General features: G+C 43.6%; 1 protein-coding gene and 1 long non-coding RNA gene across 2 annotated transcripts in view; one reads left to right on the forward strand and one right to left on the reverse strand.

Annotated features, from left to right (window-relative positions):
- The first annotated feature begins 9,233 nt into the window (after positions 1-9,233).
- LOC143961028 (uncharacterized) lies at positions 9,234-15,846 on the forward strand. The gene is made up of 2 exons (XR_013270398.1): positions 9,234-9,448; positions 15,352-15,846. It is a non-coding gene; the product is annotated as an uncharacterized LOC143961028 (long non-coding RNA).
- Positions 14,199-27,859, reverse strand: part of FBXL12 (F-box and leucine rich repeat protein 12) — a 45,377-nt gene continuing 31,716 nt past the window's right edge. Inside the window, exon 3 of the mRNA XM_077470151.1 lies at positions 14,199-23,547. Coding sequence (XP_077326277.1) covers positions 22,741-23,547 — 807 coding nt within the window. The 3' untranslated portion in view covers positions 14,199-22,740. The remainder of the gene's footprint in view (positions 23,548-27,859) is intronic.

The following is a 27,859-nucleotide window of genomic DNA, read 5'->3' on the forward strand; positions in this document are numbered from 1 at the left end:
AAGGGTCTGGTATGGGTTTTGAGGGGGACCCTCACGCCATTTTTGGGGGGGGGGGGCGGAGTTCCCCTTAATAGGGATAAGCCGAACACCCCCGGTTTGGTTCGCACCAGAACTTTCGAACGGACCGAAAATGTGTGCGAACTTTAGAACCCCATTGAAGTCTATGGGACTCGGACGTTCGAAATAATTTCAATGGCTAATATGCAAGATATTGTCCTAAAAAGGGTTTGGGGACCCGGCTCCTACCCCAGGGGACATGGGTCAATGCCTAAATTCTTTCTAAAAACTGCTGTTTTTTTTCGGGAACACTGATTTTAATGACGAATAAAGTGAAAAAAAGTGAAATATTCCTTTAAATATCATGCCTGGGGCTGTCTATGGTATGGTTGTGAAGTGGCACGTGTTTCCCGTGTTTAGAACAGTCCCTGCACAAAATTACATTTAACGGAAAAAAAAGTCATTTAAAACTGCTTGCGGTTTCAATGTAATATCTGATTGCGGCAATACGATTAAAATCATTGAGGAAAAATGGCATGGGTAGCCGCCCCCCCCCGCCCATTACCAGCCCCTTTGGGTCTTGTACGGATATTAAGGGGAACCCCGTACCCAAATTAAAAAAGGAAAGGCGTGTGGCCCCCAGGCCCTATATACTCAGAACAGCAGTATACATGTGGTGCAAACAAGACAGGGACTGTGTAGGTTTGTTGTGTTAAGTAGAATCTGTTTGTAGATTTGAACTGGTACATTTTAAAAGTGTAGCTCCAGTCAAAAAATCTATTTTTAAGATTTTTGGAAAAAATAGGGAAGGGTTATCACCCCCATATCATTTTTTTGGGCGTTTGTCTTTTTTCATCTCACTTCCTGTTGTCTCCTTCCGTTTGCAAGTAGGAGACGTTTGTAAGTTGGATGTTTGAAAGTAGGGGCCTGCCCTATATGCTCTGCAGAAATGGGGGCCTAAGGTGTTGGAGTTGCCACAACACTGTAAGCCCTCAAAGTGACTCTTGCTGGAGCGCCCTGCTGTGAACGATTATATCAAGAATTGTAATTACATGCCATTGTTGAACAGTGGTAGAAAAATTGGGCCTTTGGTGGTTGTGGTGTGGGTGCCACAACACTATAAGTCCTCACAGTTACTCTCAGTGGGCGCAGGAACGGGCCCTGCTGTGAAATATTATATCAAGAATTGTAATTACATGCCCCTGTTAGACAGGGGCTGAAAAATTGGGCCTTAGGCACTGCTTGCTGGTGCCACAACACTGCAACCTCTCCCAGATACTCTAGTTGGAGTGCAGGAATGAGCCCTGCTGCAGAGCATTGCATCAAAAATTTAAATTACATGCTCCTGTTAAACAGGGGCTGAAAAATTGGGCCTTAGGCATTGGTGCCACGACACTGCAACCTCTGCCATATACTCTATTTGGAGTGCAGGAATGAGCCCTGCTGCAAACCATTGCATTCCAATTACACGCCCCTGTTAAATAGGGGCTGAAAAATTGGGCTGGTGGCATCACCCAGAACCAAAAATGTTCTTCCAAGATATCAGAAGGATCATTGAGGAGGAAGAGGATAGTCAGTCAACATAACAGGACAGTTGAACAGCATCAGCATAGGCAGTCTTGAAGGGATGTGACATTTCAAAAAAAATTATTCGGTTACATCAGCTTCAGGTGCTTGGGAGCTGGTGGTGATCCAGGACTGATTAATCTTTATGAAGATCAGGCGATCAACCGATTCGGTGGACAGGTGCACCCTGTGATCGGTTACAAAGCCACCAGCAGCACTGAAGATGCGTTCCGAAAGAACGCTGAATGCAGGAGAGGCCAGTAGCTCAATTGCATACTGTGCAAGCTCTGGCCAGTGATCCATCCTCAAGACCCAGTAAGCCAGAGGATTTTCGGTGGGAAAGGTGTCCAAGTCTGACCTTGCCCCTAGGTATTTCTGCACCATGTAAGTCAGATGCTGGCGATGGTTGCTGGAACTGATCATACCTTGGGTCTGCGGACTAAAATATTGTCTGAATGCATCGGTCAGACGGCAACCTTCTCCACCGCTCCTTCTGTGACTGACCGAAGCCTCAGCAAAATGTTGTCCAGGACCAGGAGTTTGCAACCTCCCGGTCTCTGGGAACGAGTTGCACAGACCTTTCTGCAAGGACTCCTGGAGATATCTCATCCTCTGCTCCCTCTGCGACGGCAAGATAAGGTCCGCAACCTTACCCTTGTACCGTGGATCAAGGAGAGTGGCCAGCCAGTAATGGTCCCTTCTCCTTGATCCGAAGAATACGAGGATCCTTCTGCAGGCTTTGCAGGATCAGAGAGGCCATGCAGCATAGGTTAGCTGAGGCATTCGGTCCGGAGTCCTCTGGGTCACTAAGGACAACATGATCCGCAGCCACCTCCTCCCAGCCAAGTACAAGTCCGCGTGTTTCTTGGGACTGTAAATCATCCCTAAAAGACTGCTTCTGTTGAGTGCCAGGCTCCACCTCCATGCTGACACAAGCCTCCTCCTCCTCCTCTTCCTGTTTGATGGGTGGGACAGCAGGAACACTGTCTGGATAAAGGGGGCCTTGAGAGGCAAGGAAGTCCTCCTCTTCCTGCCTCAAGTACCCTGTCCATTATTCCATGCAGCGTATGTTCCAACAGGTGGACAAGAGGTACAGTGTCACTGATGCATGCACTGTTACTGCTCACCATCCTTGTGGCCTCCTCAAACGGTGACAGGACAGTGCATGCATCCCTGATCATGCCCCACTGGCGTGGTGAGAAAAAAACTGAGCTCCCCCAGCCCTGTCCTGGTGCCGTGGTCGCGCAGGTACTCATTGATGGTCCTCTGCTGTGTGTGCAGGTTTCAGAGAGGACTGAAGGTCTAGTGGGGTTGGAGATGCCAGCTGATGAGGAGCAAGGAGAGGTCTGCTTTGTTCTTTGGTGTGGGTCTTTAAGGTACGCTTGCCAACGAGCTGCATGGCAGGTCAACATATGTCTGGTCAAGCATGTGGTGCCCAAGCGGCTGATGTTTTGGCCAGGCGAGATACGCTTGCTCGTATGTTGCAAATAGCAGCGGTACGATCTGATGCACTGGTATCAAAAAAGGCCCACCCCAAAGAACTTTATTAATCTGCTGCTATTGTGTTAGTGTGTGAACCTTACAGTGATACTAGCGTTGCTGCTAGTGTTGTTGTGATACCCTCAGAGGCTGCCTGTGTTGTGGGGGGGATTTATTATTATAGAATCTTGTTACCTGTCTGATCAGTGATCGCTATCACCAGTCAACCAGTTTCTGTTTGAACTAGTATATATACAGCAACAGCAATGTACCGTTCTAATGGAAAAGTGAAGGCAGGTAGAGGTAGTGGTCATGGTCGCGGTGGACGCCTTGCTAAAAAAAAAAGTGGCAAGGTCTCTGCTGCTAGTGTCTCTGACACTTCTGCCACCACAAACATGCTGTCCACAACAGTGGGTATCACCACCACTGACACCAGCAAAGCTAGTTCCACCATCACCAGTTCTACTATGAGTTTTCCTGCCAGACCACCAACATCTGTTGCTGCTTCCACTGCCAGTGCAGCGCTTCCTTCTACAGGTGTCATGGCTTCTTATTTTTATGGATAGGCAAGAAACCTGGTATAAAACAAGTGGAGTTGCCTGTACACTCACAACCACCAATCACACTGCCAGTGCCACTGCCCAGCTCCCCAAAGAAGCAATTGAGGGAGACAGCAGCAGAGACAGTGTGAGACTTTTTGTTCATTGGCCCAAGAGAATGATTTTGAATGTGATGCTGTCAGGGCTGGCTTAGCCCTTCCTCCTCTGGGCTGGCCGCTCAGCTGTCGGCTAATTGCCAGCTCTCTTCTATTTCTACAGTTACCAGCTGTTCTCGATGATGCTCGTCTGACCTGCCTATTTAAAGCCTTCCAGCTCACTCTTCCCTTTGCCTTCGCGTTGGTCACATCACAAGGAACCATCTCCTGCTGTTTGTTTCAAGACTGGCTTGCTGACATCCCTCCCGGCTTCTTATCCTGCTTGCAGTTGCTCTCCTTGGATCCCTGACTTCAGGCCTGGCTGATTACCCGATCTGGTTAATGAACTTTGGACTGGCTGACAACCCAATCTGGCTACTGGACTCTGGCTATGCTTGACTACACTTTTTTCTATTCACCTTTTTATTTTTATTAATAAACAAGTGTGATTTGATTGTACTTCTGTCTCTGTCTGTTTCATGGTTTCTGACAGATGCTCCTCTTTCCCCAACCACTGCAGACGTTTTATACACTCTTACCCCACAAGAGTTATAGCATGACGTAGAGAAAGTGCAAGAGGGATATTCTTTGAGGAGTAGGTAGCAGTTCACTTTTTTCATCTGCTGCTAACTCCCCTTCTCCCTCTGTTATTATGGAGGAAGAATCCTATGATGAGAACACCGACCTCCCCAGCACCCTTGCCATTAGCACTAGTTCACCAAGTGTAACTGTAGTGGCAACAGCTTCCATCACTGGTGTGCTACCTCCTGCAGCTATATCAGCCCTAAATAGTACTAGAGATCAACAGGGTCAAGGGGCTGCATCCCGCTGCAGCAACGTGTGGAAATACTTCCAAACATTGTAAGGCGTGTTCTTTGCAAAGTGCAAGTTGTGTGGGCAGCAAGTCAGTAGGGGTAAAAATTGGGACCTTTAACCAATGCTGGTATGAACCTTCACCTTAAAAATGACCACTCTAGTTTACTGTGGGCAGAAAAAGATGGTAGAGCAGGAAGCAGCATAATGGACTCTGACTGTACTGGTGGTACCTCCTCAACCACACCACTTACTCAGAGCACAGCCCATAGAGAGGGTTCAATTAAGACAAACCGTCCACGTGCAGTAGTTCCATTGCAGACCCAATCAGGCTCCTCATCCTCCCAAGGACATCATCAGCCTACCCTAGATAGTTTTGTTGGCTTTAGTTCCAAGGGCATGTCAAAACAGCAGGCCAACAAGATCACCCGCCTCATTGGCCAATTCATTGCTGTTGGAGGAGCCTCTTTTCGCATGATTAAAGGAGAGCCATTTAAACAGCTCATGCATGCCCTTGCTCCACGATACGTTGTTCCTGCACAAACAACTTTCAGCAGAAAGATTATTTCAGCAGTATACCATTCGTGCGTTGCAGTATTGAAGGAAAAAATGGCCAAAGCAGAGGGTCAGACAATTCATTTGACTACTGATTTGTGGACAGCTCCCAGCAGTCAACATGCTTTCCTGTCTTTGACTGCACACTGGTGGCAGGCCACTGTGCCTGTTGGTGGTGGCACTAGTGTAAGAGTTCAAACTTCATCAGGAAGCAGGTCTGTAGCTCAAGACCAGCAGGGTGGTCAAGCTTTCCTGCTCCACACAGAATTCCGTCATGATAAACACAGCTCTGCCAACATATTGTGGGCAATTAGATTGATGTTGGCCAAATGGTTTGGAGAGTGGGCAATCACCAATATTTCTGTTGGGTTCAGTGACTGACGGAGGTTCAAACATGGTTAAAGCACTCCAAGATGGATCTTGTTTCAGTGTGCGCTGTTCTGCACATATACTGCATTTAGTGGTCAAGGGTGCAATCCCAGTGGAGAAAAACAAGAATGCTTAAATCTTGGACCTTTGCAGGAAGATTGCAGGGCATTTCCACCGCAGTGTAGTTGCTAGTCAACTGTTGAGGGAGGAGCAAGAACAATCAGGGCTCACCATACATCGCCTGAAACAAGATGTCAGCACCCGGTGGAACTATACCCTGGAAATGCTGGAACGCATTTTGGAGCAAGAGACAGCCATCCACAATCTATCATCTCACCACAGCATTGGGATTGATTCCACACTGGGATGTGATGACTGGTGTATAATTGGGCAGCTTGTTTCTGTCTTAAAACCCTTTCGTGTGACGGAAAACTTGAGTTAGAGCAATGCCAGCCTAGGACAGGTCATACCCTTGTTTACCTATCTCATAGATAAGATGTGATCATTTCTAGAAAACAGTGAGCCTGTTTGTGGCAGCCCACATCATGCCGATGTAGCATCTTTCATCAGAAAGCTACAAGACAACTTAAAAGATCGGCTAAATGACCGTGTCCGCAAAAGCCCTGAACTCATGCTGGCTACCCTGTGTGATCCCAGGATCAAAGGTAAACTGGCACTCAGACAACAGCCTCTCCTACTGCAAAGAAAAACTGATTGAAAGGGTCCGTAATTTGCAGCAACAGAGATGTATGCTGAATGAGGCCAATTTGGAAGATTCACCTGCCATGTCTGCTATTCCAAGGCCTGGCACCATCACTTAAAAACAACTGAGTGGAGCATGTGCATGTTGGGTAGAGGCACTTGACAATATGGTGGATACAGGTCAAGCAGCAGGTAATCGAGAGGAAAGCAGTGCCTCTGAAATGGTCAGGACCTACCTATATGAAGCACCAAGCTTCCTACAGATGACCCTTTGACCTATTGGGGTGGTAAGAAAAGTGTGTGGCCTGGTGTTTGCCTGGTTGCCCAGAAACTACTATCTTGTCCTCGAACCAGTGTGCAAAGTGAGAGAGTTTTCTCTATTACTGGGAACATCCTTAATCCACACCGTGCACAACACTCCATTTGATGGAACAAATAACTTTCCTCAAATTTAACCTCCCCAATCTGGGTTATCCTACCCTTAACTCGTGAGACCTGAATCACTGTCACCATGTGAAGATAGATGGGACTCAGAGGAACGATCCAAATGTTGATGAAAATCATTTTTTTTTTTCTTACCACTTGACAATAGCAGTTGTCTTTGGTGTGACCCCAAGATTTAAATAGAATTATATTTTTTCAAGCAATGCAATTTTTTCCCTTTATTCCTTCCATCACCCTTTTTTGTAATGAGTGTAGTGTATGTGTAGAGTGACTAGAGTGTGCGTGATTGCATGAATGAATGTTGTGTGAATGGATAGTAGCAAGGGTTAAAGCCTTGACGTGACGCTACTGCTCACATGTTGCTGTCTTTATAAATACAAATAGCAACGTGTGCTAATTTAACCATTTTTGTATGATGGTCTGGAAATAAGAGACAATGATTAAAGATGACCTCTACAGCATGACAGTTTCTCTTGTTGGAGAGACTGTCAACTCAAGGATCAGAATATGTTACCAACACAACACAAAGAAGCATACAGCTGGAAATGTGATTCTATGCAAGATAGATTAGTTGGTCACTGCTGAGCTGCACCCAGATGCCCATGACCCCTCCCATTTGCCATCTCTGACCCTGGGGACACCAGGGCCCTCTCTGATCCTCCGCCTGTTTCATGACCATCTGCAATTGTCTTAAGTCACCAGTGTGAGTAATCTACCCTGCTGCCATGTTACTCAAGCCCTGGAAATGACGACTGCCCTTTGAACTGTTGCCCCTTGTGAATGCGCTAGCCTGTGAACCTCTGTCCGGTTAACTGTTGCCCTCATGATTGCAAGCCTGCAACCTATGCCCTGTGAACTGTTGAGGGCTGTATGGTTAACCCCTGCTGTAATTATCTGCTGTGTATTCTGGTGGGAGGAAAGCTGAAAGGCGTGACTGGGCACAATATACATAGGATTACCCTTTGCACACTGAAATAGTATAGAGAAAAATCTCTTAAATTTTCTAAATTCAGCCTGATGATTAAATTGTGGAGGGCCAGAGAGCGACATAGCCTCCTGGTTAAGGCATATTGTCTCTCTTGGACCTCCACAATGCGCTGCAGACACGCATTCACATGTGGCTCTGGAGGGGGGATGGCTACTGGGGAGGGTGGAGAATCCTCACCAGGACGCACTGGGGAGGAGGCACCAATGTGTGTGTCCAGGTGGGGGGATAGTGGAGGGTGGAAGGGAACATGCCCTGGAGAATCCGCTGGGGAGGAAGAACAGTGAGCCCAAGCAGACGCGGACAGGTCTAGACCTTCGTCCACTGGGTGGAGGTGAAGGACGAAGACTTCACCTATGAAGAAAAGAAAATACATTAGATAGATAATACAATACACATGGCTTCTTCACCCTAACCTTGTATAAAGGCAATTATCTCCCAGTCCTTGTAGACAATCATTTAACATCTTGAGAGGTTTTCACTTCTACATACCAGTTTTCCATTTTTGATATTCACTTCAGTGAGATGCACCTAATCAATTTGTGTGTAGAAGAGTGGTGTCTGTGTCAATTCGCTGCGTCATGCCAAATTTGCAGAGCTGTGCAGGAAGGTGTAGTACTTTACTGTACTCAGACCGGGGCGGAGCCGAGTGTCCCCCTGGCCAGAGTACTAAGGGATTACCCTCTACACACCATGCAGTGTAACTGTAAAGGGGAATCTCCCAAAGATTTTATCCACTTGGTCGCACGGCCGGCTGGAGAAAATCTTAAAGTGTAATGGAGGCCTAAGTGCTGACCAGTGACCACCACTAACTTATCTACCTCATCCAGACTGACTGACGGTCGCAAATATGGAAGATCAGTTGCACTTGCAGAAAAACATATCAGCTATACCAGCTATTGATATTAAGTTACATTACACTCACCAAAGAGAAGCCATTGCATTAGGGATGACCTAATAAAAATTTGTTTAATAAAATCTAGCAGTCTACTTTTTAAAGTCGATAATTTTGTGTGGCCACTGATTGAATAAGCCCCACTTCTGTTCTAGGCTAGGTAGATTATTACTCACTCCTGGTCTAGGATCGGAGGTATAACGGAGAATTTACAATTACTGAACCTTCGATATCTCGGCAGTCGGTGCTTCATCTGCTCCCTTCTGCTACTGCAGTGGTCTCTCCCTGAGCCTTCAAGACCTATGCAGGTCTTAATAACTGAGGGTGCATTGAAATGTGTCCGACCACTGGGGATCCAAGGATCAGTAGGTCTAAAACACAAACCACTAGACAAAAATGAGCAGTTGAAGAAAAACTCCAGGATACTTGTAAAATATATCAGTAAACAAAACAAACAGCCTTGCCAATGTGCAACACAATACACTCTGGAGTCTGAACTATAGCCTAAAGACTCAATTTTTATAGATATTTGCCTGCACAAAGATCTACGAGGTCACAAGGTCATTTACAATTTTTTGCTTTAGACGATACCAAAGAGGAGGCACCAGTCATCACGAGGAAAGTGTTAATGCATGCATTAGGGGCATGCCAGAGATTGAGCATGTCCAGGGACTGAAAGCCAATAGCTGGAGGTTCTTGTCTGACACACCCCCTCCAGCCTGCTGTGTTATTCACGATGATTGATTATGATTAACAGTGATTGACTCAGACTGGGAATCTGAACTGCAGCAAGAAGGTGGTGTGATCAGGGACGTGACATTGAGGAAGTAACAAGCACAGGTCACGCTAACAGGAAGACTGGAATCAGCTGCAGAGGGGGACTAATATAATTAATAATTCCAGATAAACTGAAGCCTTGCAGAATAAAGCACAACGATTTCTAGACAAGGTATGCCATCAGCATTTCATATTTAAAATACTACATTTGCCTGGAAAATACAAAAAAAAGTTGAACTTACTCACTGGATCTGCGGCGTCTGACTGTTCACCTTCTTCCAGTGCATCCCCAGCTGCCTCTACAGGGCAGGTCTCCTCCACCTCATGCTCAGCAGCTGTTGATTATGATTAACCCCCTCTGGCTCAGGGTGAAAATTTTGTACCATTAGCGGTAACCCCGAGCCAGACTCGGGACCGCATCGCTGAATCAAGGGAGAGTTTACTTACCTTATCCCCTGGATCCAGCGATGTCCCCCCACTGTACAAGCGAGCCGTGCTCCGCTCGATCACGGAGCCGAGCTCCGTTCCCTGTGAGCGTTGTGACGCACGGGGACCGAGAACGGTGCCAATTTCAATTTCAAAAAGTGAAACACACAGTATACATACAGTATAAAGTAATCTTACAGATTACATTGCTGTATGTAATAATGTCACATTCCCTTTGTCCCTAGTGGTCTGTCCAGTGTCCTGCATGTAGTTTTATAATATAAAAACTGTTCTTTATGCCAGGAAACTGGAGATTGTCCATAGCAACCAAAACTGTCCCTTTACATCAAAAATGGTTTTAGACCAGTTAGAAAACAGCGATAATAAATTGGAATCACTCGCAGAATTGAGTGACAGCGATTTGTGGGGAGATCTGTCAAATACTGAAAAGTAATGACAGTGACAATTCTGCACCTGAGCAAACACTGCATTCAGTGTTTTTGATTTGATTACATTATTGAATCATTTTCTTACTATTATTTGGTATAATTATAGTTATTTATTATATTATAATTTAATTTTTCAAACTTTATCATACCCGGGATGTCTACTAGACTCTGGTTTGGACAGATTTAAGTGAGTTATTCCTAAGAATTACAGGGCTACAATATATAACGCCAAATTTTCATACAAAATAATGGTACCGCTTTCAGCACCTAAAATCCGAAAATAATCATACCGCCAGGGAGGTTAATATAGAAAACAACATTACAATCTGCATTGTACAACAATCTCACACACATTAGTACAAAAACATTGAAACATTGAAACACGGCAGATACCAGCAAGATTATACTAACTTACATGTGGGCGTTGCCGCCTCAGCCTCCTCCTCCTCCTCAGTCTCCCCCTCTGACTGGATGACACCTATTTAATATAAAGGAGAAATGATGAATGTTTCAATGTTCAAGCTTCAAAGAAATGACTATAAATAAATACTGTATATAGATAAATTTAATTATCGATTAGCATGGCAATACAAAAAAAAAAGAAAAAAGGAGGCACTTACCTGTCCTGGTTCCAGAGGTGAGTGCTACGTGCACCACCACCGATCAGGCGCCTCAGTTCAGAGCGGCGACGTTCTGTCAGATTAGGCAAGTTACACAAGCGCTTGCGTTACCTGACAGAACGTCGCAGAGGCTCTACCTGTCACTGCTTGAGCGAGAAGCAATGACACTGGAATCGACAATGGAAGGCTGGACAAATGGAAAAGGACCCACTGTATTAGTGTCACTACTACAGTACTTACTGCACGTTGATGATGTGGAGGACTTCTGCTCCTCCGCCCTCCACTTCCAGTGGCGCTGGGCCTGGATACGATCTTTAAATAAAATCAAACACAACATGGTAAATGTCGGATGCTTGACAAAAAAAAAAGTGTCATGCACAATGCAATGCTGACACCAACTTTGATGAGCAAGGAGCTGGGTGATCTCCTCCTCCCCTTCACCCGCTAACAGCTCCGCCTCATGGGGGAGGAGAGGCACCTGCTTCCCTCTGCAACCCGCCTGCCTGCGTTTACACGCTATGGAACTGCAAAACAAAAAGAGAAGAGAAACGGGTTCCATAATTAAACTACAATTGTAATCTGAAAATGACATCGACACAAGAAACAATTTTAGAATGAACCTGTAGAACGAAACAATGTAAATGGAATTTTTGGATTAGGCACATAATGTCGCAGTCACGATAATAAAAATAAAAATAAATCCCTGATAGCCGCCATTACTAGTAAAAATAATTATTAATAAAAATGCCATAAAACTATCCCCGATTTTGTAGACGCTATAACTTTTGCGCAAACCAAACGCTTATTGCAAATTTTGTTACCAAAAATACGGAGAAGAATACGTATCGGCCTAAACTGTGGAAAAAAACTTTTTTTTTTATATATTTTTTTTGGGGATACTTATATAGCAAAATGTAAAAAAAAATTACGTTTTCCTTGTTTATGGCGCAAAAAATAAAAACCGCAGAGGTGATCAAATACCACCAAAAGAAAGCTGTATTTTTGGGAAAAAAAAAAAAAAAAGGATGTCAATTTTGTTTGGGAGCCACGTCGCACGACCTCGCAATTGTCAGTTAAAGCAATGCAGTGCCAAATCGCAAAAAGTGGCACAGTCATTTGGCAGCCAAATCCTCCGGGGATGAAGTGGTTAAAATGTAAAAATAAAAAAATAAAATAAATAATCAGGCACGTTACCGTTTTATGTCGCAGAATTTTTTGCGCCAGGCAGTCGGGTCATGCCGATGATGGTACATCTGTTCAACTTTTTTGGAGATCTCCTCCTCCCACTTCTTTCGCTTCCACTCCTGAGTGGTATTCCCTGGAGTGGTGTCCTCCCCGCACTGCTTTTTGGATGATGGTGGGGATGGGGAATGGGATGTTGCTGCTGCTGCCTCCATAGATGGCCCAGGAACGTCCTCCATTTCAAAATGGGTTGCGCCATATGGATTACACTATCTGACACTGCTGATAGACTGACACAACGTCGGATACTTAGACCATTCATTCAACATGAACAACGGAGATTAGTCAAAGCAGCGAAAAACATACAACGTCAAATCTTTGGCTTATGGTGTCTGTCGAAAGCTATAAGATTCGAAGGAGCATCGAAACTGTACGACGCAGCAATCGTACATTTCCGGGGTCAAATGCTCAGCCTATAGAAAAACTTAAGAGTTGGATGACTAGTAAATAATAAATATAATTACTAGTCATGCATTAGAATCCTACTATAGCTTGTAGTCGAAATATTTGACCGGGAATGTACGATTGCAGCGTTATACAGCGAGTTTAGCTGCTCCGTCGAATCTTCTTTAAACATTCGACAGACACCATAAGCCTTCAATGACAGATTCGACCTTAATTTGGATTTTTGGACAATGCAATTTTTTTACGAAAAACTAAATAAATAAAAACGAATTTCGGGAGTAACTAAATAAATGTATTTTTCGGATGAAAACGAAATTCCGAAACAAAATATTTCAGTGTGTACATGTCTACTGTACACACTGTATTAGATACTATGTACACCGCCTGCACTGTATTTTATACTGTGTACACCACCAGAAGCATAGTAGACACTGTTAGATACCGTGTACACTGCCTGAAGTGTATTAGAAACAGTACACAACAGAATGCACCGTAGATATAGGCTACACTGGACACAGAAAAAATAAAATCGATATGTATGTATCATTATTATTATTGCATGTGCAATATACACACACACACACACACACACACACACACACACACACACAGATTAATTGAGATATATATAGATTGAGTATATATATATTATATATTCTCAATGTCAATCTCAAATACACTGCCGCTAACTGAATAACCCGCCTGCTTAATGTAACTTAAGCTATCGCTGTCCACACCAACAACACTACACAGGGCCGCCGTGTAAGCTGCCTTATATAGTGTGGGACGTGTACTTAGTCCCCCTGGGCCATGATTGGCCAAAGGCACCCGCCAATTATGGCTCTCTTAGAAGAAGGCGCTGCGATTGGCCAAAGCATGCAGGTCAGGTGCATGCGTTGGCCAATCATACAGCAATACACTGACCTCGCAGTGCATTATGGGGCATTCCGCAGCACTCAAATTTGCTGCGAACGCCCCATAATGCTCACTGTTCTGTGAATGGTCAAACACCCGATGTTCGGCCTGAACATCAAGCTCATCCGTACCTGTACATATGTGTAGTTTTTATACTTAGTATTCATTTTTAACGTTTATTGGTAATTAAACCTTGTTGGAACTACACCAGAGTGGTCACACTCCCTTATGGTAACCAGGAACTAAAGAAATGTTAAAGTTTAAAACAAGTAAATATAATATAATCCATTTACTAATGCTAGCAGTGTAAGGATTAGGGCTGGTTCACACTAGTGCAATGCCAGACATCACATGTGATTTGCAACACATTGCTGTGTGGATCACATGCAATGTCTGTGCGATGCAAATTCAGCCATACAAACTGTATGACTGAATTTGCATTGCATTCGGACCAAACTCCTGCAGGACCCCTTTTCTTCTTTGTCCGCATTGGAATCAGATCACCCTGCCTTTTGCAAACTGATTGCTGGGTGTCGTTAACATACACTCTGCAATTAGTTTGCATGAACAGGTTACAATTTTTTGATGTGGTGCGGATTTGCAGCAAATTTACTGTGAATTCGCATCTAGCGTGAACCGGCTCTGAAAATAATCAATGTTGATTGAGAGAGTAAAGTTCCTCTTGAACTTGTCACATCTGACTTTCCAATGGCAAAATCTCCCAGCATGTCAATATCACCCTAAACTGATATGTCCACCTTTTATGCCCTTCTACATAGTACTACTGTAGAACATAAATGTAAAATAAAAAAACAGGACTTAGATCAACCAGAAGACAAAAAAATAAATAAAAAAAGACCAAAAGTAATACAAAACCCACATTTATTATAACAAACTGCATTTTTCTGCTTCGAGGGAAAAAAGCGCAAAAACAAACTTTTACATAGAAATTAACAACTTAAATGATTTAGCAATTACAAGATTATACTACTTCAACCATACCCATCACTTGCACGCTATGGTTTGTCTGAGGGCCATGAATAGATCATAAAAACCTGAGACAATGAATGGCTACACTCAGGTGTGTGCGTGATTAGTACAGTTTCCTAGGAAGGTGCATAATGGATTTTACAAACTCGGCAGTGATGCTGTTTACAAGATAAACTTAAGTAATAACAGAATAATATGTAGAGACTATACACTTGACATTGGTAAAGAAAAATAAAACTTCTGCTTTACGGAGATAAAAAAAAAAAATATTAAATAAAATATTACATAAAAAAAAGGGCACTGTGCAGTATTCATGTAGGCAGAAAATGGAAAAATATTAACACAAAATATATCCAAATATAAAAATATATTCATACTACTGATGGAATCATAAGCAAATTATTTTTGTACACAGTTGTGTATATCTTACATAGGAAATTTCAGCTTCTAAACCAGCGTGGACTGAGTCCACTGTGGCGCTCTTAACTTTACGGGTGGATTAGCTCATACGGAGTGATAAACAGGCATTTTTGGGCACCCAGGAGGCACAGTATACAACCTACTGCAAGCTGTCAAAAACAATGACAGGTTGAAGTATGCAGCAGATGTACATTGCTGGATGCTGTTCCAAGTGGTACTCATGTTTAGGGTGTATGATTTCAGGGACGTATGCCCTGAATGCAGGAATTCTGTAAATACTGGTCAGAACATTGTCCAGGCACCGCCTGTCATTGATGCACTGTTCACCTGTGCCTCCCTTACACAAATGCAGTTTTTATGCAATATGAGCGAGTCCAGCCATGTACATTAACCCTAAAGCAAACCTTGACCGCTATTAAAAAAAAAAAAAAAAAAAAATTCCAGCACAAAGATCCCCTCAGTAGAAAACAGATTATACTCACCTCCCTATCAGCCTGGGTCTCCTACTCTCCCTTATTACAGTGCTCTAGCCTTTGTTGGGAGTGTCAGGTGCCCATGTCACCACCACGTGCTGTGCCTCTATCTTTTGATGACCCCCTATGTTTCAGAGTCATGTGGGGGTCAGAGGATGAAACCACAGAAAGGGATGAAGGCACCTGACATTCCCAGAAGTTTCAAAAGCTGAATATCCTGAAGAAGGCTACAGAACGAGAATGGAGGGGAGGTGGAGACAAGGGCCACTGTTATGAAGAAATGTCATCTGGAATTTTTTTTTGTTGACAGACATGGTCCCTCATGATTTCCATACTAGTTTCTCCACAATATACAAGTAAAATATACAAGTACGTGCCTGCCTAATCCAGATTTAGGCAATTTCGGCCCTCCAGATGTTGTGGAACTACATGTCCCATGAGTAACGCAAGACTGACAAGCCTCAGACATGACTCCATATTTAGCTGGAGTGCTGAAGTTAAAGCTCTACCCCTGACCTAATCAATTATGCAGCCATAAGCCTAAAGCTAAGCAGAGGTTGTGACATTTTTATCATTTTAATAAAACGTAAAAAGAAAAAGTGGAACGATTAAATAAAGTTTTGAAACACATTAATATGTACATATTTTATCTGCCAACATATTTATTCTGTTCCAAGATTGGTGTTTTTCTTATGTAATTTGCCTAAAATTTGCATGACTGGCTTCTCATCTTATAACTGTCTGGGCTGCATTCCAGTCAGTTACATTATTCCCACTCATCTCAGAAGACTAGAGAAACCCCCTCTATTATAGGTAAGAGGAGATGGGGAGGTTTCGGTTGTCCTGATAATGCCGGTAAGCATTATCACTCATGGACAGGAACCAAGTTATTGGAAGAATCGGCAAGTAAAAATAAAGAAAAAAAAGCCTTAAAAAAATAAATAAAAATGCAGCTGTTACATAAGGACTGGTGAGCTGTAATATATTACTTTTTTCATTTTTTGGGTTTAGATATACTTTACTCTGTTGTGCATAATTCGTGGAAAGATAATGTAAACACAGCTTTCAGGCAGTTATACTAGCAATAGTCTAAAATTAATTTCATCATTTAAACTACAACTAATGAATGCTGTCTGACAGTCTAAACAAGTACCAAATCTAGTTACTATACAATGCACAAGCAAACAAACAAAAAATAAATAAAAAAATCTCATTCCTTGACCAAGTTAGATCTGCCTTCATTTGTGCCTCACTTACTCCCCATCTCAGGCACTGCAGCTTACAGTGGGAGGGTCTTAGCAACAGAGGCAGTGCTGCCAATCCAAAAAGCAGTGGGCAGGACAGGGTATAGTTAGGTGCCGATTGACAAGGTAGAGTTAATGTTTACAACTTTTTCATCCCACTGTAGTACAAGCAGGCACAGCCTACATGAGTGACAACACTGCTCTGATTTCAGGAGCACTGCAGCATTGTTGCCACTCCATCACAGGAAGCTGCATTAGGTGCACTTCACTAGCAGGAGCAACTGGTATTTGTGGGACTTTGCAGATAGACTAAGAGAAAGCTGAAAGCGCAGGTGCGCCTATAATTAAATAGGAGCTCCAGCCCCCCCCCCCCCACCAAAAAAAATAAATCAGGGGCTACCATTGCTGTAGCTGCTGACTTTTAATATTAGGAGACTTACCTGTCCAGGGATCCTGCAATGTCGGCACCACAGCTGATATTTCAATCGGCTCTTGGGTCCTACCTCCACCATTCTTTGTAAGGGAAACTGGCAGTGAAGCCTCGCGGTTTCACGGCCAGCTCCCTACTACGCATGTGCGAAGCACGCTGCACTTTGAATCTCCCCACAGCGAGTCCTCCCAGAACTGGGGATGGGTACCGGTCAAAAATAGGTACCCATGAAAAGGGGCCAAATGTGGCAGCGGAGGGGAGGGGGGAAGCAAACAAGCAGGGCTTCCCCTTTTGTATGGAGCTCCACTTTAAGAGCTGCAGCCCAGATTTCAATGGGAGGCCATAATCCTACATTATTATATGACCGAAGAAAAGAAATTAGAGATATATATATATATAAAAAGGTACAGGCCGACTTTGCCACATTGAGGGGCCAATAGACAGGGCCATGTATTGTAAAATCTTGGATGAGAACCTTCTTTCCCTCAGCCAGAACACTGAAGATGGGTCTTCCAGCATGGCAATGACGCAAAACATACCATCAAGGCAAAGGAGTGGCTGAAGAAGCACATTAAAGGTAGCCAATCTCCAGACCTCAATCCTATCACAAATTTTTGGAGGGAGCTGAAACTTCAAGTTGCCATGCAACAGCCAAGGAACCTTAAGGATTTAGAGAAGATCTGTAAAGAAGAGTGCACCAAAATCCCTCCTGAGATGTGTGCAAGCCTGGTAGCCAACTACAAGAAATGTCTTGCCTCTGTGCTTGCCAACAGGGGTTCATCCACCAAGTACCAAGTCATGTGTTTTGCTTGGGAATCAAATACTTAAATTTTACTTACTGAACTGCAACTCAATTTATAACATTTGTATTGTGTTTTTTTCTGGATTTTTGGTTGATAATCTGTCTCTATCATTTAAAATACACCTATGATAAAAATCATAGACCGTTCATTTCTTTGTAAGTAGGCAAACTTACAACATCTGCAGGGGATCAAATAATTATTTTCCCCACTGTATCATAACCTCACGTTTTACATATATTTTCGATCAATGTTCTCAATCAAAAACATTTGCAAAATTTGGGAATGGCTCAGAGAGGACAATTTTAGGGATCAAATTTGCTGTAGAAAACACCAAAAAGGTGTCTAAAACAAAATCTTCATTACATAAATAAAAAGACTTGACATTTAGATATGTTAAATGTACCATAATTTAAAGTGGAAATCCAGTATTTTTTTAAGCATTTGACAGCATGAGGACAACTTTTGGTGATGCCAGGAGATTTTTGAATGTTTCTTTTTCCATTGACAGACAAGACAAATTTGAGAAACATTTTAGTGGGCGTTTTATTGTAATTTAATATTCAGTATTTCATACTGCAACATTTAAAGAACTTTTGCTGTCAAGTGGTAAGCAACCATTATAATTTCATATCTAATTTCCGGCTGAGGAAGGACTAACTGCATTGATCCTAAGTGAGATAGTATAATATGAAATCTGCAGATGTAAAAGTGACAGAAAACAGAGCTTTAACTTAAACATAAGGCGTATCAGTTTATCTGCTGTCTTCTTTTGTCAACATCTGTTTCAAGTGCAGAATTATAAAACTTATTTCCAAGAGTTCAGAAAAAAAAAAGGGGGTGGAGAGCTGAAGTTACACTCTGCAGGGCTCAGTGAAGAGCTCGGAGAACTGATTGGAAGGAAAAGACACAAACCCATTCACCCAGCACATAGGAACAGAGCTGTCAATCAGCTGGAGATCTCTCCTTTGTCACCATTTTTTCTATAGGCGTCAGAAAAACTTGTCACAAGCGATTCATGCTGATGATAGAGGAACAAAGCAGCAGAGAGACACGACACTTAGTGCTATTAATTGAGACTATAGAGAGTTATGCTTTGTTTTGTATTTTATGTGAGGTTTAAATCCACTTTTACGGTCTGATATGAACCAGTAGCACCTACATTAACAGATTTCTAACACAGCAGTTATTTTCTCCACCAAAATTGGGTCACCTATGGGTTTTACAGATGCATCTTTTACAGCATTAGCTGACCAACTGGTGCTACCAAAGTGACGCTGTGTAATTCAAAAGCCTTGCTACTACTTTTCTGGAGAGCATGTTAGCGGAAATGAAGAGTGGACCTCAGCCACAAAGGATCACATAGTGCACACCACACAGGTTTCCTGCCCAGCACCACTAAACTGACTGTGTGTGTTCAGAGACCTTGCCATTTCCTCTCAAGGAGAACACAGTAATGTAAATGGAGAGTGGGTTTCAGCCACAAAGCATTTCACTCTACACCAGCCCTTCTCAACCAGGGTTCCCTGGAATTTTAGGGGTTTTCAGTTTTAGATTTTGCTAAGGGTTTCTTGAACTGTAGCGGATTGAACGTCCATGCCCGCATAGCTACAAGGCCAGAGCCACCAATAATCTTATTAGCTGTCCATAAGGGTGACATTCTGGCGAACACTGTAAGTGGACATTCCTCCCACTGACCACCAATGATTTGATTTTAGCAAAAGGTTACCCGAGACATGAAGATTATTTTAAGGGTTACTCTAGGCTAAAAAGATTAAGAAAGGCTGCTCTACCCAGACCGCCCATCCAGTGCAGTGATACTTTGCATTGTAACGTAAATGTAAAGTAGGCTTCAGCAGCAAAAAATCTTATGCACACTCTATACCACCAACCAAAGGCTAAAAAGGCATGATAATTGCACTCACAATAGGAGAAATTGGAGCATATCAGATCGCGAAGATCAGTCTTGGTAGATGTGTAGGAGGTGGGAGGGGACGGTTTTAAGGTTAGTTAAGTGTAAACTGCAATTTCACTTTAACATGCAACATGCCTTTGAACTTGCTGGAATATTTTACTTCTTCTGCAGGTACAGTCAGTTCTCCAGCACAACTTACTCCTTCCTTGCACATTATACTCTTTTCCTCTTCTGGGAGTGTCCAATTAATGTCTGTGCTGACCCAGCTCCAACCGCCTCTCCCTTTTCTACATAACCTTTATTTTAGTTGCCAGGGAAGGAGCAATAGGCAATACCTTAGATTATCCCGCAGCCCGTGGGACAGATGAGGCCCTATGCTTGACTTTATCTGGCCCTTGGGGCACTCCCACTAGTAACAGGCACTACACCTCCCACTGAGACACAATGATAGGGCACTATTACTCCCACCAACAGGGCACTATTCTCCCACTGACAAACTACGGGGCACTATTCCTCATCCTACTGACCAAAGCATTAATGTAACCGTTTTTACCCCAGTGACTACCAAGCCACAGACATTGTTTACTCCCAGTGACACTGGGTCAGTTTCTACTCCCACTGGCCACAGTCCAGCCTCTCTAAAGGACGGTACACTTTCTAGTTTATAAAGTTGGCAATACTTGCTTTAGGCCTCTTCCACATGGGGTGTGCTCCTTTGTAGTCTGTCTGCTTAGCAGGGAATTGGTCTGCTGAACCTCACTAAGCAGGCAAGCGATAGGTCTGTGTTTGCTATGTTTATGCATACTGGACACAGACACAGCCTGCTCTTCTCTATGGGTGGTCAGATGTAAATCTACTGCCTGTCCATTTACACTCAACTGCCATTTGATCTGCCAAATGGATGGGGAACGGATCCCCAACTGTCTTTTTGGCGGATAGGATTGGATCTCGGTGGATGTAAAACAGACAAATGTCTGTTTACACCTGCAGTTCCATAGAGGAGACTGGAGGGTTTGATCGGGTCCGCCTGAAAAACTGATAAGTGGGCCTGATCAGTCTGATAGTATGAAAGGGGCCTTAGAATGTCACTTAAAAGTGTTACTAAACTCACAACAGTAAAATCAGTCTATATATGCAGTAAAGCATGCTTGCTATATGCACTGTGGAACCTAAGAGGTTAATCCTCCGCATTGTGTAAAAAGACCATTTGATCCTGGCTTCTCTGATCTCCCCTCCTTCCACTGATAATTTCATGATAACAGAGTCTATGGAGTCAGGCTGCACATGCTCAGTTTGGTGTGTATTACTAGAGATGTTTTTTTTTTTTCTTGGGAGGGTGCAGGTGATCAACACAGAGCCAATCAGCACTGTCCAGACAGAGCAAGGGGTTTTGCAGTCTCATAGGACAGTCAGAAAACTCCTCCTACAAGCTTTAACCAGTGCTTGACTGGACACTGATAGAAGTCACAAGACTGCTATATACTGCTGATGAGAAAAAGTATTTAGCAGTTTATATTTAATAAAATAATTGCATTTCCATGTCCTGTGTAATGTGGGAGTCCAGATATAGTGAATGCAAGGTCCTGGGTTTAGTAACACTTTAAGTCCACTGGGGCGACTGCCATCACATCCACCCAGCAGCGATCTCAGGGCTTTTAGAGGTTTATACATAGAAAGATTTTATCGGTAACATACCTAATGTATAATAAATGATCATATAATCTTATTGGAATCTTGTCATAGAAATTTATTATTCTGGAGACAGACTAAAGAAAACATCAGTTTTAGCGTGCAGGTAGGTAAACCTAGATCTTAATGGGAACGTTGATCATCACTTTAAGCAAAACAACCATCATGCTTCAGCATGCTTTCAACAAACTTCATGTAGTTATGACATCTGTTAGAAGCTGGTTTAAAGTGATTAATGTCAGCACTCTCCTTTAACCTCCTCAAACTAAAACGAACAATGGTTTAAAACAAGGTCAAACTTCCACTTATGGAACTAAAATTTCCTGTTGCAAATAAAGCTGCTTTCATATACACATCTAAATACATCATTTACATGCCAACAAGTTAACTGACTGGTTAGTAAGGTAATCATATGGCATGGAGGTATGCAAATTACAAGAGTGGATGAACAGAACGCCAAAACATTTGGGAACAAAGTCATTCACATATGTATCAATCCTGTATATGTTTAGAATTTGTCTGAAGTTCCACTTTAAACACATGCCTCCAAACAGATTTGAAATATGTCCAAAAATATATTAAAGTTGTAAACTATAAACTACTAAAGCCGTTACAAATGTAGACAGAAAGGTGGTAAGCAGGTGTACAAAAAGGTCTAGTTTTTAAAGTTCTGAATTGTTCATTTTAATTTACTTTGTTTTTAAAGCAATTTAATTGATTTTTTTTTCTTAACTTTTAAGCCATTTTCAATTTCGCAAATAGGTTTGCAAATCTCCAATCGCATAATGGTACAACCTGCCTGAGTATGCATGTTTTTTAATATGCCTAAATTTGCCCCACAAATATTAAGGGATTTTAAAGCGATAAGACACATTTACACTATAAAATGCAATTAGAAATAATCAATATTCTACACTGCACAGCTCAAATTATAATAAGGGCCGGTTCACACTGCGGGCGATGCGAGGCGACACGACTTGCCTCGCCGCAATCTGACAAGTCGCCCCCGTTCTGTACAATGGAACCGTTCTGAGAGGAGCGACTCGAGTCGCTCCGACTCAGAAAAAAGGTTCCTGTACTACTTCTGGGCGACCTCGGGGCGACTTGCATTGACTTCTATACAGAAGTCATTTGCAAATCGCCGCTGAGGTCGCGGCAGGTCGCAGCGAGGCAAGTCGGTGTCGCCTCGCATCGCCCGCAGTGTGAACCGGCCCTAAGTGGCATCAAGCACAACATATGCATGTATATATATTTATATATACACACACACAAACACACATATTATACATCAAGCAATAATAATTAGATAAAAAAAAAAGGAAAAAAAAGAAAGTGCCTATAAAGCATCGACCTGACATAATTCAAGGTACAAGCTTGTAATAAAAGGGTGTACTGGGCTTAAAAGCAGTACAGATAGTGCCATCTTCCATTACTGAGCCTCCTTCTCTAATCCTTTGGGACGGAGCCCACAGCTGGAAAGGAGTTAGTGACTGTGCAATGTGGGAGGCTTTTCCGAATCTCCTCAATACCTTGGCCCTCAAAAAGGATTCCATTGAGGTTAAGGTAGTTTAAGGCTGGTAAGTTTACACACACCGCTATGATGCATTTCGAGGTGAACCGGAGGCAATACTCCAACCACAGCTTCTCCAGAGTCTTAATACTGGACAGGCAAGCCAAACCAGCATCTGATAGAGAGCAGAAATTTGTGAGCGTCAAAGTCCGTAAGTTCTTCAAATGACACCCTATCAAGTGCAATGTAATATCTGTTACTTTGCAAGCATTCAGTTTTAAGTGTTCGAGTCCTTTAAGATAGGGAACTGCTTTCTGAATACCAATGTCAGTGACTCTGTAGGTGCCAGCAAGGTAAAGGGTCTTTAGGACTGACTGACTGCATATGGCTTCCAAATGATGGCTTGAAAAAGAGGAAACGTTGTTCAGAATAAGTGTGTCCAGTTTTGGCAGAGTTTTGCTTTTGTTGGGTGATGATTTGAACCAGGTCATTGGGATCTCGCAATGGGACAGCTCAAGTGTTTTCAAGGTGGAGGGCAGACAGTCATAGCTCAGAGAACGGAGGTTTGTCTCCTCCAGGTGGAGGTTTTCCAGGCTGGGGTAACGCTTATCCAAAACTTGAAGGATGGCAGGAGTTAGGAACTCTTGTTTCTTGATGGATAACAGAAGTCCCTTAATTTTCAGAGTCTGCAGGCTGGTGCCAAGCCAATGCCTCACTAGGTGCCAGAGGATTTTTGAATCCAGCTGTTAAACAGAAAATAATAATTAAAGTCAGAATACAATATAGCGTACATGCTGGGTTTGGGTAAACAAATCATCCTTGACAAGATGACACAAATGATTAAAGAAAAAAAAAATTAAAAAAATAAAGAAAAAACCCACCTCTCAACGATGGCTTTTAAAAAGAACTAAAGTTAAAAAAAAAAAAAATATTGCGATCAGGCAGTTTCTTTGTTGTAGAAGAGACCGACAATGTATCTTCTGCAATAAAATACACTTACAGTGGCATCCCGAAAGTATTCACAGCGCTTTTGTCATGTTACAGCCTTATTCCAAAATAGATTAAATGTATTATTTTCCCTCAAAATTCTACAAACAATAGCCCATAAAAGGACAACATCAAAGAAGTTTGTTTAAAAATCTTTGCCAATTTAAAAAAATTAATCACATGTACAAAAGTATTCACAGCCTTCACCATGGCACTCAAAATTGAGCTCAGGTGCATCCTGTTTCTATTGTTCATCACTTCAGAGGTTTCTAAAACTTGATTGGAGGACACCTGTGGTAATGATGGGACATGATTTGGAAAGGCAAACCTGTCTATATAAGGTTCCACAATTAACAGTGCATGTCAGTGCACAAACTAAGCCATGAAGTTCAAGGAATTGTCTGTAGACCTACGAGACAGGATTGTATCGAGGCACAGACCTGGGGAAGGCTACAGAAAGACATATGCAGCATTGATGGTCCCAATGAGCACAGTGGCCGCCATCGTGTCATGTCTGGAGGAACACAGGCACCGGTCATCACCTGGCCAATACCATCCCTACAATGAAGCATGGCGGTGGCAGCATCATGCGGATGTTTTTCAGCAGCAGGAACTGGAAGATTCAGGATTGAGGGAAAGATGAATGCAGCAATGTACAGACATCCTTGATGAAAACCTGCTCCAGAGTGCTTTGGACCTCAGACTGGGTTAATTTTCCAACAGGACAACAACCCTAAGCACACAGCCAAGATAACAAAGGAGTGGCTATGGGAAAACTCTGAATGTCCTTGAGTGGCCCAGCCAGAGCCCAGACTTGAACCCGATTGAACATCTTTGGAGAAATCTGAAAATGGCTGTGCACCGACGCTCCCCATCTAACCTGATGAAGCTTGAGAGGTCCTGCAAAGAAGAATGGGAGAAACTGCCCAAAAATAGATGTGAGGCTATAATTGGTGCCAAAAGGTGCTTCAAAGTATTGAACCGCTGTGAATACTTATGTACATGGGATATTTTTAGGTTTTTATTTGTAATAAATTTGCAAAGATTTAAAACAAACTTCTTTTACATTGTCAATATGGGGTATTGTTTGTAGAATTTTGAGGAAAAATAGGATTTTTGTACTCACCGTAAAATCCTTTTCTCTGAAGTTCACTGACTGACACAGCTCCATTATTCTTGACCATAGGGTTGTTACTCCACCTTTAAAAGAGGACTAGGCAGAACATGTTACACATGTACAAAAACAGAACTTTCTAGTTCTGCCCAAGGAGCGGCCCCTACAGGAACAACCCCCCAGCCTGCTTTTTGCAGCTTCAGTATGTCAACAAGTAGTATAACGTAATCAATAGGAAGGGAGGGGAGGGGAGGGTGCTGTGTCAGTCAGTGAACTTCAGAGAAGAGGATTTTACGGTGAGTACAAAAATCCTATTCTCTCTACCGTTCAATGACTGCCACAGCTCCATTATTCTTGACCATAGGGACGTCCCCAAGCATTGTCATAACGAGGGGTGGGAAACGGCATAAAAAAAAAAACTTCAACCAGAAGTGCTCCCTAACAGGGGAGTCACCACCTTATCTAGCCGCATCAGAACTTGCAACTAACAATGCAACAGTGCATTATACTCAAAAGGTAACCGTAATTTCTTTTCAAAAAACAGAAAAAAAATAAGTGCAATTGCAACATTACATGGGCGCCTGCAAAACTTTGCGGCTAAAACAGGCAGCCGATGCGATTACATCCACTTTCTAGCATTTGGTAAAAGTGTGGACGGACGACCAAGTCGCCACCTTACACACTTGAGCGACTGACGCTTGATGTCGGAAAGCGCAAGAGGTTCCAATTGCCCTGGTGGAATGGGCCGTGACAGGAAAGGGGGGCACCTGCCCCTTCAAAGCGTAGGCCTGTACCACAATCTGTTTGATCCACCTGAAAAATGGTGGCCAACGAGACCGCTATACCTTTTTTCGGACCAGCTACTGAAACAAGTCCGACTTCCGAAAGGGAGCTGTGGCAGACAAATACACCCTTAGAGCTCGGATCACGTCCAAGAAATGAAGGGCCACTTCCTTAGGATGTGTCGGTTTAGGACACAGATGGTAACACAATGTCTTCATTGATGTGGAATGCCGAAACCCCCTTCGGCAGAAAAGAAGGTTGCGGACCCAACACCACCTTATCCTTATGGCTAACCAGAGAAGGCGACTTGCAAGACAAAGCTGCCAGTTTCGAAACCCTCCTGGCCGATGTAATGGCCACTAGAAAGACCACTTTCTGGGAAAGAGTCAATAAGGGAATTTCTCTGATGTTCTCAAATGGCGGTTTCTGAAGCGCCGATAACACCAGGTTCAGATACCATGGTGGCAACGTTGGACGCACCAGAGGAACTACATGTCAGAGCCCCTGAATAAAAGTGCTCACTAGAGAGTGAGACGCCAGGGGTCGCGGAAAAAAAAAAAAAAAAAAAAGGCAGCCCAGGCTGAAATTTGTCCTTTAATGGTGCTCAGAGTCTATTTCTGCTCTACTCCCCGCTGTAGAAACAGCAGGATCCTGGAAATGGAGGCACGGACACCATCCTTTCTCCTCACACAGAGATGTATGCCTTCCAGGTACAATGATATATCTTCTGAGAAGAAGATTTCTGTGCTTTCAACATAGTTGAAATCATCGAGTCCGATAGGCCCCAGTTACTTAGCACCTGGCTCTCAACAGCCATGCTGTTAAAACCAGCGATGGTAAAGCAGGATGGAGAATTGGACCTTGAGACAGAAGGTCTTCTCGCATCGGTAGTCGCCAGGGAGCGTCCGCAACCAGGCATACTAGGTCAGAATACCAAGGGCGCCGAGGCCAATCTGGGGCAATTACTGGAATCCCCTCGGTCTCCACTCTGCGAAGCAGACGTGGAAGTAGCTTTAACGGAGGAAAAGCGTAGATCAGTCGATACTGCCCCATGGAGCCACCAGCACGCCTGACGTGTCTGCCCAAGGATCTCTTGTCCTGGATACAAACCTCGGCACCTTCCGATTGAGACAGGAAGCCAGGAGATCCATGTCTGGTGTGCCCCACCACAGACAATAGCCTGAACACCTCCGGATGCAGCGCCAATTCTCCTGAGTCTAGCATCTGGTGACTTAGGTAGTCCTCCTGCCAGGCCGGTACATGTTGCTCTGCCCACTGAAGGATGTGAGTGACCCCCCGTGCTGCAGCCGAGCTTTTTCCTCCTTGATGACTGACATATGCCACCGCCGTGGCGTTGTCTGACTGGATCCTGATAGGACCCCCTCGTAGTCTCATCGACCATGTGGAGAGGCATAGCCCGATCGCTCATAGCTCGAGCACGTTGATCGGCAACTTGGATTCCTCCCCCGACCAGAGGCTCTGGGTCGACTGTACTCCCAGTACTCCACCCCAGCCAGTCAGGCTGGAGTCCGTTGTGATCACTGTCTAATGTCAAAGGTAGGAACGACTTCTCGGACCAAAGTGCTGGGGATCTCAGCCACCAGAGCAGGGAGTCCCTGACTGACTGGCTCACCCAAATCTGCCAATCCAGGGATAACGGAGATTTGTCTCATTTCGTCAAGATCTCCCTCTACAAGACTCTGGTATGAAACTGGGCGTACGGCACCGCCTAGAAGGAGGCCACCATGAGCCCGAGAGTCTGCAGCTTGTCTGAAGGAAGGAACACTCTTGCTTCCTCGGAGTCCAGTAGTAAGCCTAGGTACTCCAAACGCTGAGTCGGTATAAGAACCAACTTTGTTAGCTTCAACAGCCACCCAAAATCTTGCAGGGTTTGCATGGTGATCGCCACATTCTCCTTTAATTCTGAGGCGGAAGATGCTCTCACGAGAAGATCGTCTAGGTAGCCTACAATCGAGATCCTGCGTTGTAGTAACAATGCCAAAATTGGAGCCAATACTCGGGGTGCTGATGCCAAGCCTAAATGGAGAGCCATAAAATGGTAGTGGGCTTCCCCAACTGCAAATTGCAGAAACCACTGATGCCGGAGGCATATGGTTATCTGCAGGTACGCATCCTGGATGTCCAAAGGCGCCAGGGAGTCCCCTTGATGG

The sequence above is a fragment of the Lithobates pipiens genome, unplaced genomic scaffold (genome assembly GCF_037356315.1).
Source record: "Lithobates pipiens isolate NorthernLeopardFrog02 unplaced genomic scaffold, aLitPip1_a1.2 Scaffold_8, whole genome shotgun sequence".
NCBI classification, from domain to species: Eukaryota; Metazoa; Chordata; class Amphibia; order Anura; family Ranidae; genus Lithobates; species Lithobates pipiens.